Genomic DNA, 14,998 nt, shown 5'->3' with positions numbered 1-14,998 from the left:
TCTTATTTTTTTAATGCGATAAATCAAAGACGCACCACTTCCTGTTTCTCAGCATCTTTTATCCTGTCACACACGTGGAAATTCATCTGATGTAAAGAAAACAAAACCAAAGAAACTGACTTTGTTTTGTAGTCTAACAAAAACAATCTTAGTTATTAACTGAAAGGATTATTTTTGAATTCGTTCTGTGTTCACTCTCTGTTTCACATTTTGTTTGTTTTCACATTTAGACGTTAAAACTGAGTCAAAGTTTATCGATGACGTTTTCTTACAGCGTAATATTAAATGAAACATGTCGGGTCTGCTCAACTTTTTATGTTCAGTCAAAAACCTGATTCTGATATCAGCTCACTGCACGAGCATCAGTGAACTATGACAAGAACAAATCTGCAGTCACAGGTGACTGAAAAATATTCAAACCTTTATTTAAACTTATATTTATGTTGTTGTCTCACTCAACAGATTTGCCACCTGAACAGGTTAAACATAATTTCACATTTATTGTAAATGTTTTTTGTGTATATAAAAAAAGACAAAGCAAAATAAAGCTTCACTCATTTTTATTTTCTTACTTACCAAATTATAAGAATAAAGAATTTTTAGTGTGCATTAAATATTTTTTCAAATGATTTTTTTTGATACTAAACTAAAAATGTGTTAAGATTATTCACGCCCATTAGTACAGTGTGTATTTTTATGTTGCTGTCTTATTAAATAAATGATTTGGCATTAAAATGCAGCGCAGCATTGATGAACTGTGTGAGACGGTGCGTTGGTCCAGTTTTAATATCTGAGCACGTTAATGTGTTCCAATAGAAACAGTCTGAGGGTTCATTTAATCCTGATTTAATAACACTGAGCCTGAAATGTGAATCTCAGCTTCCCAAAATGAACTCTGATTTTATATTTGGCTGCACTGAAATGATCACCTATAAATCACTGACAGAAGTTCAGTTTCTCAGCTGCTGCTTTGTGAAAGTGACAAAGAAATGTTAAAAATAAAACAGGCGAGACAGAGAAACCGTAAAATCTCATTTGAAAACTGGTTTGTTGTCGGAGGCCTCCGGCTCCAAATCTCAGGAATACAGACGTACTCGTACTTCACGACAGGAGGCCTACACTTTGATAAAACGGTTTGAATTTAAGGTACCTTTGATCTTGGGTTTATATATAACAGAAGGGAAACAAGAAGTAGTGTCAGGCTGTTGAAATACCTGAACAGGTGACATTTCACAGAGTGAGGAGTTCAAAAAAAATACAGCTGTTACCAGGTAAACTGCTGGGTTTATGTAACACCTGGTAAAGCAGATTTATTAAACCACATTTCAGGTTACAAGAAAAATAAATTTAAAAAGAATTCTGCAGTTACAGGAAAGTCAGCTTTAAGAGCCACGTTTACTGAGATTAAAGGTGCGAATCTAAATTATTCTTAATTTAATTTTAATTTGATTTAACAAAGATTGTGAAATAGTCATAACTTTTTCTACTTTCATTTGTTTTTTGTGACTATTTTACAATCTGCTGTGATATTGGGCTGAAATATAATAAATATCCCACTCAAATAAAAAATGTTACTTTGTGATTTTAAGAAAGGGAGAAAACAGCAGGTTAGAGGTTAAATGTACAAACTTAGAGGACTGAATGATAACTGCACAAATCCATGAAAGCTGAAAATGTTAAAAATGCACTCGGACTGGTTTTATTTCCTGTATTTTTGCCCATGAAGGTTTCTTTAATGGATCTGGATGAGCAGACACAGCGAAGGGAATAAAAAGCCCATTAGTCATGTTCATGCTTTTCAATGCCCCCAAAATGAAAATAATCATTTAAAAAAACATACAAACACTGGATTATTCTCTGCTTTTCAGACGGAGGAGCATGCAGCAGTACAAATACACAGACAGCGGCTCATTGTAACACCAAACCTTTAAATCAAACCAACACGGCCTCGCTACTCAATAAAAAACATCTAAAGTTGGTCTTTAAAAAGTGCTTCAGAGACATAGATCCTTGCATTCAAACCTCTCCGGTGGGTTTTTAGACTGTGACATAAATATATGCTTTTAAGTTTCATCTTCTCTGCGATTGTTCATATCGATTATTACAAAATAAACTCGATTGAGAAAGGAAAAAACAGCGGGGACATATTTGGTTGTTCACACGCCTGCCGGCTTCTTTAGGCAGATTTTCCTCTTGAGTTTTACAAATGGGATCAAATTAACCTCCTTTTAGGTTTAACTTTTGTTTTGGGGGCAGAAAAGAAACGGAGAGGCTCAAGAGGGAGAAAAATCTTCTGGAGTCATTAATCTGAGGGTTTCTTTGAGTCCGAGAAGAAAAGGCTGCAAACACAAAAGATCCGGATAATTTGTCTGTGCGGGATCCACCGAGCCGTTAAACTCAGTCACGGTGAAGCGAAGGAATGTGGAGCAAATTTGTTTCTGACCTCGGTGGAAAAGAAAGCCAGTCGATCATTTTGATTATTTCTGTGGAGGTCAGAGGTCAGCCTGCGGTTTCCTAAACTCTGCGGTGGAAGTTGTTTTTTTTTTTTTTTTTTTTTTTTAATATAGAAAAAGCGGAGCAGCCCCCGTCAGTGCACCGCCACCGCGGACTGCAGCGCTTCTCCGGGGCCGCCCGGGCTGCTCTGGCCGGTGGCTGTCTGCGGGGAGGTGGGGCTCAGAGACTGGGGCGAGTTCGCGAGGAAAGCCGGAATGTGCGCGGGCAGCCCCGGCAGGCCGGGTACCGAGGCTGGGGAGGGTTTGATCGGCACCGGGATGGCGGGCAGCGTCTGCCCGCCGTGACAGATGGTCTTGAGTGGCATGCCGTAGGCCGAGTAGTCGCTGGCGGCCATGGAGATGGGGGCCGCAGTGTCCATCATTCCGGAGCCGTACATGTGCGGCCAGGCCGGGGTCAGCTGGTTGTGCAGCGGGTACCCGGCGGTGGAGAAGGCCGCCAGTCCGCCGGGCATCTTGTACTCTCTGGCGATGATGTTCTCGATGGCGAACGGGTGCTTGAAGCTGGACGGCTGCGAGACGGAGCTCAGGTTGTATCCGGCCGGCATCTGCGGGAGGTGCGCGGCTGCGTGCAGCGCGCTCAGCCGCAGCTTGGCCTGCTGCTGCAGGTAGTGCGCCGCATCCTGCGGCTTGCTGGCGGCCAGCGGGTCCGCGGCCTGCATGCTGCCCACCTTGAAGCGTTTCCGGCGCCGCAGGAAGCTCCCGTTCTCGAACATGTCACCGCAGCTGGGGTGCAGAGCCCAGAAGCTGCCCTTGCCGGGCTGGTCCGGCCTGCGGGGGATCTTGATGAAGCAATCGTTGAAAGAGAGGTTGTGGCGCAGCGAGTTCTGCCAGCGCTGCGTGTTTTCCCGGTAGTACGGGAACCGGTCCATGATGAACTTGTAAATCTCGCTGAGTGGGAGCATCTTCTCCGGGCAGCTCTGGATGGCCATGGCCGTCAGGGAGATGTACGAGTACGGAGGCTTCTGGTCGCTGTACGTGTTCCTCCCGGGGCGCGGCATTTTGTCCTGCCGAGCCGGACCGGGATCCCGTCAGAAGAGCCTCTCTTCGCTTTGTTTTCGGAAACTTTCTCCAAACTCTTCACTGCGCCTTTACGCATGAGACGGAAACCGCCGGCTGTCCTGGACGCATGCTCCCAGTTTTTACGCACAGCTGGTAGCGAAACTTTGGGAGAAGTTGAAGCGGTGGGTGCTCCTCCTCTCCTCCGCTTGGTTGGCAGGTGCAGCGCGGTGTCCGTCCTCCTGCTGCCCGCTGGTGAGCTGCGCTAAGCGGCTGCTGCTGCCTCTTCCATGTCCCTCTCAGATCTGTCCCGTGCGCGGTGACAGGAGCAGAAAAGACCCCCGGTGAGGAGCTTCATTAATGGGCCACTTCTGCGCCATCACATGATCACAGCCAAGAGGAGGAGGAGGGAGGCGGGGGTGTAGGGGGGAAGCGGGGGGCACACCGTGCTGTCATTTACACGGTGAACCGACACGAGTCTTTCATTTGAAGCTGCAGCGGAGAAAGAGCCGAAGAGAGGAGCACGACTGTCGGGAACGTGTGCGCTGAGCGGAGGTGTGTTGGCACCGTTTTACGCGCAGTGTGTGTCTGTGTGTGTGTGTGTGTGTGTGTGGGGGGGTTGTTTGTGGCCTCTCGCACCAATTTGCATTGACTAATAGAGCCGCTGAGAGCTGCTGTGTGAGCGCTTTAATTTGTTTTATTTGTCTTTTTGTCGTTTGTCTCTGTTCACAGAACCGTTACGAAGCTTCTCTCCAAACATCCAGGTATCTTTCACAGAGTCTGAGCTGATGAAGACGAGACTCTTCTCACTGTGGGAGAGAAACTCCTTTAATAAGCTCCTGTTTTTCCACTTTCCTTGAACTACGGAATTAAAGGGAATTTCCTCGAAATTTAAACAAATTATTGTGCGAATCCACAGCTCTGTGTGGAAACAACCCTGAACTTTAAACAATGAGTTTATAATTTCTGCGATTAATTTCATACGATTAACCCTTTTTGCTTTTTTTCTCCCGTTTTTGCCCAAATGCCACATTTATCTTTTTTTTTCTAAAATAATAGGCAGACATTTTTTAAGGAGCCAGTAAAGCTTTGAGTCTTTTTTCCTCAGATGGATCTGAAGGTTCCGCCTTAAAGTTCTTAATCATTTTTATTTTACTCAGCAAAGCTCATTTTTAATCTGAACTGATCTGTCAGTATAACTCTAATATAATGCAATTTAACTAACGTATTATAATCTTAATATCTGATATTTGTAGCACATACATTTATTTTATCTAGTAATTTACAATTAAAAATCTTATTGATCGTTAAAGAGACAGAATGATTTCATCATCCTGAAAAAAGACCTGTCAGTTTTAAAATAAAGGAAATAGTCTAGCAGATATATTGCCATATATTATTGTTATTATTATTATTATTGTTATTATTATTATTATTATTATTATTATTATATTAACACTGAAAAATGTTTTACCAAATGTATTTATTTGCAGAACTTATTTCTGAGACTTGATATATTCTCAAGTCATTTTTGTGCAAGAATCATCTGATGATGAGTTAATTTGTTGACTGATTTTATGATCTTACAATACGATCAATTATCAGTAAACACTAAAGTTGTTTCTTCAAAACAAAACTAATGATCACTCTAAAAAGCTGCAGCATTAAATCTGATTTTCTTCTTCATATTTTGGTCATTAATTATTGACGTAACGGCTGCTTTCATGTCCATTATTTTCTTTTTGTTCTTCATCGTTTCATCGTGTCAGTTAAAGTGCAGCAGAAGGAGGATTAAACTGGAGGAGCCCCGGGGTTTAACAGTCCCAGAGGAGGAGGGGGAGGGGGTGACACCAAACAGCTACTTTCACACGTCTGACCTTTGACCTGTGAGCTGATAATGTGACATGAGAGGGTTTCATACAGAATTATATTGTGTTTTTTATTGTTTCCACTTGTTTCCTGTTTAAGATTTTTGATTTTGGTCATTTCATTTTCTAGTTTCAGTTTCCTGTTATCATTTATTCCAGTTACTCTTATTGTTGGTGCTCATCACTTTAGTTCTTCTCTGTTTTTTATTTATATTTTATTTTATTTATTCAGTGCATTTTAGGTGTTTTCATTTTAGGTTTTTTTGTTTATTTTTTAAATTGATGAAAATTCATTTCAGTGTCATTTAATTCTTGTATCATCATTTATGATTTCATTCATTCGTGTTGCATTAGGCTGTGAGTTTAATTTTTCTGGTGACTCAAATACAAATAAAATAAATTTAGTTTTCAAAAACTGATTAAAATAATTTAAATGATAAAATCAGTTTTTTTTATGTGATTTTATTTTGGTGCTGAATGTAATAAGTTCTGTGATTTATGACTTATTGATAATATTCAGCACGTAGCTGCAGACTTTATGGTCAGTGTGATAGTTTTAGTTAAATTAGGTCACTGCTTCCTCTTAAGGTTTTATTTAAAACTCTTTGAGCGCTGTTTTTTTTTTTGTTATAAAATAAAAACTCAGCTTTAATGTATATTTAGTTTAAAATGTTTGACAAAACAATTTTTTCTTGTAAAAAAAAAAAATCAGTGTTCACTTAAAAGTAATATCCAACATAATAAATATTGAATACAAATGCAATAAATACGACTCATTCTTATAAAAAATTATCCATACTATATTGAGTGAGCCAGATTTTATTTTTTCTGCAGCAGTGGTTTTTACATTTTTATTATTATTATTATTTAATGTGAGCAAATGAAAAACACATTTTAAAGGTTCTCCTAACCTGCTGAAGCTGTAATCCCAATTATCATAATTAATCCTCGTTACGTAATATGCTTTATTAATTATATTTACACTGAAAACATACAAATAATATCAGAATTACAAGTAAAGGGAAGAACAGCCTTTTTACTTTTAATGCTATTAATGAATCAATGTATTGATCACTATTGGCAGGTACAGCCGGGAGCTTTTGAAGCTGTGTTGGTCTCACCTCTGACTGAGATAAATAAAGTTGAACTGAATTAAACACCACCTCTAATATTATTATTATCACTTACAGGTTTGTGATGCAAACATTAATAGCACCTGCAATGACGATAACAATCATCAGCAGGTATAAATATTCAGCCGGCTGCAGTTAATTAGCAGCAGGAGGATTCTCATTAACGGCTCTGTTAACTGACTAAAGCGGAGCTCAAAGCAGCCGACAGCAGAGGAGGAAGAGGAGGAACACCTAACCCTGTTCAGGTTTCATCCCCACGGTCCACTGAAATGTTCCCCAACATGTTCCCTGACATGTTCGAGGTTTTCTGTCTCAGCTCTGAACAAAGACGGCATGCCACCAAACATTTATCAGAACAAATCTTCTAACATCTGCTTTCAAATCAGTTCATGTAAAATTGTTTTCAGTATGAAAAGGTTTGATGTTATTCAGCTATAATGCTGTACTCTCCAGGGGTGTTCCCGTGATTTCTTTTTAATGGGGGGCGGGGGCTCTTAAAAATGAGGGACTACACATTCCCCATCACTTTTACACGTGGGGGTGTGTTGTCATTTATCTGACTTTGTGGGGACCCGTTCACGTTTCAAACTTTGCGGGGACATTTGCAGAACCCAAGGAGATCTTCACTCTGTGATAGAGCATCAAAGGTCTGGTTTTAAGGTTCAGGTTCAGGCTGAGGGTTAGCGTCCCAGGAATGCATTATGTTACTGAGGCTCTCACAAAGGCAGAAAAACATACGTGTGTGTGTGTGTGTGTGTGTATGTGTGTGAGGGGATTCAAAATGCAGAGCAGCAGTGGCGGTGGTACTTGAGCACGCTTCTCATCATCTACCAACACTTCAGCTGCACTCAGGAAATAAGCACGACCTCACACACACACACACACACACACACACACACACACACACACACACACACACACACACACACACACGTACAGCTGTCTTTGTGAGGACCTTCGTTAACACAATGCATTCCTGGGACATTAACCCTAAAATTGGAATATGATCCTAAACTGACCCAAACCTTCGTCTGATGTCACAAACAGCGCTTTGAATCTTTGTGGTAACATCCAAACTTCTGCAAATACACGTCCATACTTCTAAAACCAGTCCTGTTCTTTCCAGGTGTCCGATAAATGTGCGCACATTGCAAACTAATACCCCCCATTTTCCAAATAATCATCTCTTTTTGCCCAACTGTTGTTATTTTTCAAACATATATTTCAAAGCGTTCGTAGTGATGCGATGGTGTCGGGAAACAAAAACCCAGAAGCTCAGAGGAAATTTCTGTTTCGGACTTTTATCGACAAACAGGAAAAAAGTAAAAGTCTGTTTGTGGTTCTTCTGTCACGTTGACACAAACTCATTAACCTGAACCCGTGTTTCTCCTCTAAATGTTCCTCATCCAGGCACCAATTTGTGACGGATTAATGACGACCCTCCCACCGCCGCAGATTTGCCAGGCCCTTATTATGAAATGAATGAATGGGTGCCACCGAACGTGTCATAGCTGTTACCGCCCAGCACGTCGCCCACCGTCCCCCCACCTTCCTCCAACCCCCAGTCGGAGCTGCTGGCCTCCATTAGAGCTGCTGATTTATCAGGAGGAGGACACAAATTCAAAACAATGTAAATCACTCAATTATAGTGTTTGGACACAGCGGCTTGGGCGGGGCTAAACAGACACTCCACTATCCCAATATTACTACAGTCAACTCACCACAAAGAATGCGAAAATTAAAGGACTGATCAAAAATATTTAAAAATATATATATCACTGTTAAAATTTGAAGGTCAAAGGCCATTAAGCCTGCGTGAAAGACTGAGGTTGCAGGTTCGATTCCCAGCTCTCTCATGCTCGAGTGGTTCTTTGCCTGTGGGAGGCGATCACTTCAATTAAATCGCTGATTAAGCAGATTGGAGGCTGATTAGTAAACGAGCAGCGGCCTTCAGGAGAGCTGCTGCTAATTAGTGAGGCGATTAGCGTGTGAAGAGCAGCGAATGAGGCGTCAGCGCTCGTTAAGAGCCACACTGACAGATTATTACTCCATCGGGCTGCCAAAATGCTGCCGCGTCACAGCGAGATGTCGCAGACGACGTCCAGGAAGGCTCCTTTCAATCTCGAGGCATTATCCTGGACTTTTTATTATCATCAAATTCTCGTGTTTCATCTTCAGCTCCTTCCTGCAGCGGCTGGTTTGGACCTTTTTACCCTGGTGGGAAACATCCGATTAATACTGAGAAGCACCGTTAATGAGGAAATCAAGTTTGGTTTGAGTGTTCTTGAAGTGTACTGAGCTTTAGCGAGGAGAGGCGTTGTCTCTGTGCCATTTCTAACTTTTTCTTTCACGGCAGTATTTTTTTAAAGCACAGAGTTGACAGCAAATTGAGCCACGGCTGACTAACGTAGAAACCTATTAAGTCTATATATAAATGCTAAAGTTCACTAATTTGACTCGTTTGTTTCTGTTTCTCAAATCTCCTCCAAAGTGCACCCATTATTCCTGGTTTGGACCCCGGAAGTGCCAAACTAGTCCTGACTCCTTTAATGGTCAGGTTCAAGTGGAGTATGAAGGACGGGGAGTGTTCCCCTATTATTGATTTCATTGTATTGTGGATTTATCAAATTTTAATAAAGATATATTAAAAACAGCAGATAAAACAACAAAACAACCATCCCACAGAGAAAATACACAGAAAGGTGCCAAAATCAACCATAAACACACAAAACAGACCCGGAGAGGAGCAAAGAACTACAAAAGGCCAAAAACAACTACAAAAATGTTCAGGAGCAACATGAGGTCAGTTTCTGCAACAGTCGCACCAGCTCAGCTGATATTCTCTCTAACAGGGGCCACTAAAGTTGCTTTATCCCGCCCACATCTGCAAGCCACTCTGAAACCCACCTCCGATCCAGCGCTGGTTTATGAGGTCATGCTGCTTCCGTGGAAGCACGGCGGGTTCCCAGGATGGAGTCTTATAGCCTGATCACTGCAGGTGGGAACATCTGTGATTAGTGAGGACACTGCTAACAAACGCAAGCTAATAAACAGAACTTGGGAAAAGACAAATGATTTCATGCTTTCTGATAAATCATGAGATATACTGGAGGGCAGAGGTGATATGCGTCTGAACGCAGAAGTGGTCTACAAGAAATGTATTTTCCTTCCTGCGGCAGGAGGGAGCTTCAGTGCGTCCTCTCACCCGATGCTCCAACATACACATTTAAAAAGTTTCCACCATCTGCTGAAGATCATGTGACGAAGTGAAATCTCCACAGACATCATGACATAAATTGAAAGTCTAAATGTGGCCGTGGTATTTGTGAAGCTGGAGGATTAGTGTGGATCGTTATTTTCAGCGTCTTCCTCCTCTGAGCTCGTGAAGTGCTCCCTGCTCGGCCCTGTTACCTGATTAGCTTCTTCATAAATGCAGCCGATCGCGTTAACATGCATGAATATCGGCAGCCGCCTCGTCGCTCGGGATAGTGCTCCCTAACATTTTGTCCGGCGCCTAATTATTCCATTTGCTTGGATCTGGGTGCCATTTAGATGCAAGGTAATTCAGTGTGGCATAACTCAATTAAATTTCTCCTGACTGGGATTTATGGAACATCAATAGCTCCTCTGTGGGACCAATGGGAACGCTTCCTATTTATCCCCAAGTCCTCCTGATGCTGCATTTCTGCAGCTCAATTAAATAGAGGAGCGATGAGGATGTTTCTGCTGCCTGTAATGAGGACAGACGGGCTCGGCATCCTCGTGCTGGATTTCAGAGCGGTGGCGTATTAGCGGGAGCTCAGCAGTCATTACCTCTGAAATTAACTTTTAAACATGGCAGAAACTCTCGGCTCTGATTAGACCGAAGAGCTTACGACTCGGTCCCGCCAACAGCGACACATTTACATTTGAACCGTCACTCAGTTTAAAGTCTGCTGGTTGTTTCCAGACGCTAACGCCCCTTCAACATCTGACAAAAACCAACAGTGCTGAGCACTCAAACCTGCACTCTCTGTAATGTCCAGCAGAGGGCGACTCCACGAGAAAACGAGTATCTGTGGGTTCAGTTCCTAGCTCCAGCTGTTACTGACTGACTCTAAAAGTCAGTAACTCTCATGTATTTTTATTCTTTCCTTCATCTAAACACAACGACACACCTTAGTTTGCAGTTTATTGATTGGTTAAATACATTTGTTCTATTTGCAAGCGTGCACATTTAGTTTGCCTGTGATTTTATAACAGTTCATTTCTTATTTGTGGGTTGTGATTGTGACTGCTCTTTGTTTCTTACCTGCCATGATCCCTGGGAGTTGCCAGACAAAAGATGGTGGCCGGGGTTTAGAGCACTTTAATACGAAGAGGGGATGATTGGACGGCACCACCACGTCTTGCTGAAGGGGGGAGAATGTGTATTTTCTTCAGTTAAACAAGCATTTGTATTTAACTAAATATGTGAATTCAGACTTTAGTGTTTTTGATTTTCTTCTATGGTGTTGAGTTTATTAACAAACTGGATTGTACTGCATTGTTTTTGTGGTTTGTAATTGTGTTGTGTTTAGTGACCCCTGCTGTGTTATAGTGGTCTGATCAGCCATTATATATACACACCCTTGTTTGTCAACTTCACAGTTCTTTGCCTGAATTTTGTTTCTTGAGCTGTGTCCCAAAACGTCGGCTGCATCCTTCGGAGGACCCGGCCTTCGTGGTCTACGTGGGCCGGGTCCTTCGAAGACCGAGAAGGCCGGAAGTGCGAGGCTGTGAAATGGGACGGTCTCGCCTTCAGATTTGCGTCACCGCTGTGTCGGTGGAGTTTAATAAACTCGCCGTCTGCTCCTTGCTATCTAAAATATAACAGGACACTGGAGTAAACTCTCGACCGTCTCACACTTCTGTTTAATCAGTTTTCTGTTTGACGTTTATTCAGCTGTGTGAAAATCCGGAGGAACCCACCCGATGGATTAATAAAGTTTTATTTAATCTAATAACTTTGATCTCAGCCAAACCGATTTACTCCGGAACAAATAAAACACAGAAAAAGGCAAACAATTACATTTTTAAGTTATCCGAGTGACTTATATATCATGTTTAACCTGAGTAGCGAAAGAGCGGGGGTCTGAAAACGATGAAGCCGGGAGTCCGCTGCTCTCGCCGGCTCGAGTGACCATTGAACCCCCCGGCTTGCTATCGAGCGGGTGGGTAACAGACGTCTCCGAAAACGTCGGCACACTTTTGCAAATATGCGATGTCTTGATAAACCAAGCAGATATTTGAAGTTTACACAGCTACTTTCTCGCCTGAAAATATGTTAAAAGTTTATTTTGTGACCCAGAAAGATTAATAAGAGTAATTTTAAAACTCAGTACGGCCTCCATTGTTGGCAGCTGAAATTGGCTGGGCCGCGCTATGAATTCTGGGATATGGTGGGCCACGAAGGACACACCCGACCCATCCTTCAAATTCGGGGAAATGAAGGACGCATTTGAAGGAGTCGACGAATTGGGACAGCCTTCGTCGCCTGGCTGTGACGTAATCGGCCTTCAAATGCGGCCTCCGGAGGATGCAGCCGACATTTTGGGACACAGCTTTTGACCTCGTTTATGAGGTTCAACTACCAATGAAAACGCAGGTTACCAGTTGCCTAGGCAACTGTAGCCTGGAACACCTGCTAGCGACCAACAGTCACTGCAGAGCGATTTGAGATGAATCGCTTCCTGTGAGGAAGCAGCATCAGCATCACCAACATTTATTAAATGGACTTCAGAATTAAAACAAACTGAGCTCATCAGGAAAGCACTTAGAGGTCACGACTGAGTTCCCATAGACTCTTTCTTTAACCACAGGTATCGCCTCCTGGTGGCCATTAAATAGAACAGGACTTCCACACTGGCCGGACTTTATCTCCATATTTTATCATCTCAGGTTAAATTTAGAAAACGTCACGTAACAGTTGTCACATCTTTTTTCTTTTCGTCTTAAAAAAACAAAAATGTGTTCATGATTTTCCATGAAGGTTTTTGTCCGGCTGCTCATGCCGGGTGTCCACGTCTCTTTACCCTGGAGCATAGCTGGACTGGCCATCGGGCATACCGGGCATTTGCCCGGTGGGCCGCTGGCGATTTTTTGTTTTTATGGGCCGATGGATTTTTTTTTTTTTTTTTAGGAAGGGTATATATAATGAAAGGTGTTGGATTGGCCAATTGGTCATGATCGACTCTGGGCTGGACCAATTACAGCCGAGGAGGCCGGATGCACCCCCCCCTTGTTTAGCAATCACGTGATTTTCGCGCATTGCATGCCGGGAACTCGTGGCAAAACAATCCAAGTACCGCATCAAATGCAAGCATTTGCAGCACCGCAAAACGTTCATTCTCCGGTTCCAATACCTTCTTGTTTTTTCTTTGCCGCACAAAAAAGGAATGTACAAAACAAAAGGAGAACAATGCCGGTCCGTACAAAGACAGACTCGACGAAAAGACAAAGAAAAGATACGAGGAAAAAATCAAAGGAGTGAAAGGGTCAGACCCTTACGAGCACACAGACGTTAGCGTGCTGCCCAACTTTCACCACGCTCAGATTTATAATTATACGGTTCTTGGAGTGAGTGCATACACTCATGAAGTTTAGTAACTTCAGGTCACTGCAACAAGCCCAGGTACAGTTTACCGACGGATGGGTGCAGGACCTTGAAATGCACCGTGTAACGAAGCATCGAAAAAAGGTAAGTTTACCAGTCTCACAAATCGTCTCATAAATACACATTCGTTAACCGTTTATTAATATAACCTTTGAGCTCAACGGTAATTAATTAGTAGTGGAAATAATTTCTGGTAGCATCACAGAAATGTAGCAGTGACAATAATACTGTATGCTGTAATCGACTGGACAATTAGTGATACAAAACAACTGTTTTATCCTGTGAATAAAAGTATATGTTTTTGTCAATGTACCATAATAACAGAAGCGAAACGCAATATTGTGTCAGGACAATTCACTATTTATGCACAATAAAAAAGGAGCATAGCGCGACAATTTCTGTTCAGCGCCAGACTTGCTTGTAACCTATATCACCAATTATGTTAAGAAAAATGACGTATTAACTACTACAAAACTCTGACCTTTGTGGGAATGCTTGGAGCAGACTAACACTGTGAGCTGGAGTGTTCTGGACGTTATATTTGGTATATCCAGACCATCCGTCGGCTCTTACTTCGGAAACATGGCTTAAAAAATTTCTCTTCAACGACGTAATCCGATAAAAAAAACGATCTCTTTACCCGTCGGCTTCCCGTGGCTGTCATGCGACCGGCTATTGCAGTTAATAATACAACAGCTTCTTGCCATTTTTTGTGTTTCTTTTTATCGCTGTGTAACTGAGTTCAATTGAAAGCCTGCGTGCGCTAGTACGTCTTGCCACAAGTTCCCAGAATCCTTTGCGGTTTTACCCCTGAATGACGTCACATTTTCAATCTTTATTATTGTGGGCCGGTCTCTAGTCAAAATGCCCGGGCCGATTTTTTGTCCCAGTCCAGCCTTGCCCTGGAGGAGGCTGTAAAACCTGCGAGTGGACGAGTCCGTGAAGCTCACGTCTGTCCGAGGACATCGATACTTGAAGAGCAGGCGACTTGTTGGAGATATCGTTAAGTTTTCTATCAGCGAGCGCTGCTGTTTCACCCGTCTCCAGCCACACGTGGCGAGGTACGTCTCTGCCACTGCATTCGAGATGGCGGGTCAACATGGTGGCTAACATCTCTATTTTTAATCTAATAAGTTTATGAGAATGCATCAATTTATTTGAAGACGTTCAAAAAGTATATTTATGAGTACAATAATGTAGTGCTATGTAAATAACAGTGAACTGAATGAAAGCTATTTGAGTCCATTCAGGCGCCGGGACGAGTTGCAGCTTCGCAAACCAGAGAGAAAGCCTCCCAGACAGATCCGTGGACGTGGCGGACGCCCGCCAATTACAGCCTGTTTTTGTTGTAGGGTCATTATAATTAATGGCAGTCTGGAGCGCCGTTATGATCCACTCAGGTCCTCCACAGATAAAAGCCGTTTGGCATCTGGGCTCCGGCGGCGTGCGGTAAGGAGCCGCCGCCGCCGCCGCTGCTGCTGCATGACACTATGAATATTTAATTAATAATTAGTCATGTAATTCCTCCTCAGGAGTTATTATCCCTCAAACTGGTTTGTGAATTTAATTATTAGCAGCCTTTTTGTTTCCACGTCTCCCTCATTACTGTCAGGATTGATGTAACATAAACTTCATTAAAAATTAAAGTGAGATTCTTTAATTACGGGGCCGCCCTCGCCGAAGCCAGAATTAGCCAACTCAGTGATGTGCAAATGAGAGCATTATTTAAGAAACATGCTGGAAGTAGTTATGCTAATTCGCCGGGGTTCACAGTGGCAGACCTTTCCAGTCGCGGCTGCATATTCATTAAATGCACTATGCAAATTTAATGTAGCAGCCTTAGTAATGCCTTGT

At 42.5% G+C, this 14,998-nt stretch overlaps 1 protein-coding gene across 1 annotated transcript; it reads right to left on the bottom strand.

The window, feature by feature from the left end:
* Positions 1–2,536: 2,536 nt before the first annotated feature.
* On the bottom strand, positions 2,537–4,057 carry LOC102297089 (forkhead box protein B1). Its single transcript, XM_005923952.3, has one exon. It carries the CDS (start codon positions 3,509–3,511, stop codon positions 2,588–2,590), a length of 924 nt encoding a protein of 307 aa, XP_005924014.1. The 5' UTR covers positions 3,512–4,057; the 3' UTR covers positions 2,537–2,587.
* Positions 4,058–14,998: the final 10,941 nt, after the last annotated feature.

Source organism: Haplochromis burtoni, unplaced genomic scaffold, assembly GCF_018398535.1.
Source record: "Haplochromis burtoni strain Fernald_Lab_line unplaced genomic scaffold, NCSU_Asbu1 Contig_69, whole genome shotgun sequence".
Lineage (NCBI taxonomy): Eukaryota > Metazoa > Chordata > Actinopteri > Cichliformes > Cichlidae > Haplochromis > Haplochromis burtoni.
The sequence above is the reverse complement of the archived record's forward strand: the minus strand, read 5'-3'. Positions and strand labels throughout refer to the sequence as shown.

Excerpts from the sequence above, each read along its gene's own strand:
- LOC102297089 (XM_005923952.3), bottom strand. The coding sequence starts at position 3,511 with ATGCCGCGCCCCGGGAGGAACACGTACAGCGACCAGAAGCCTCCGTAC.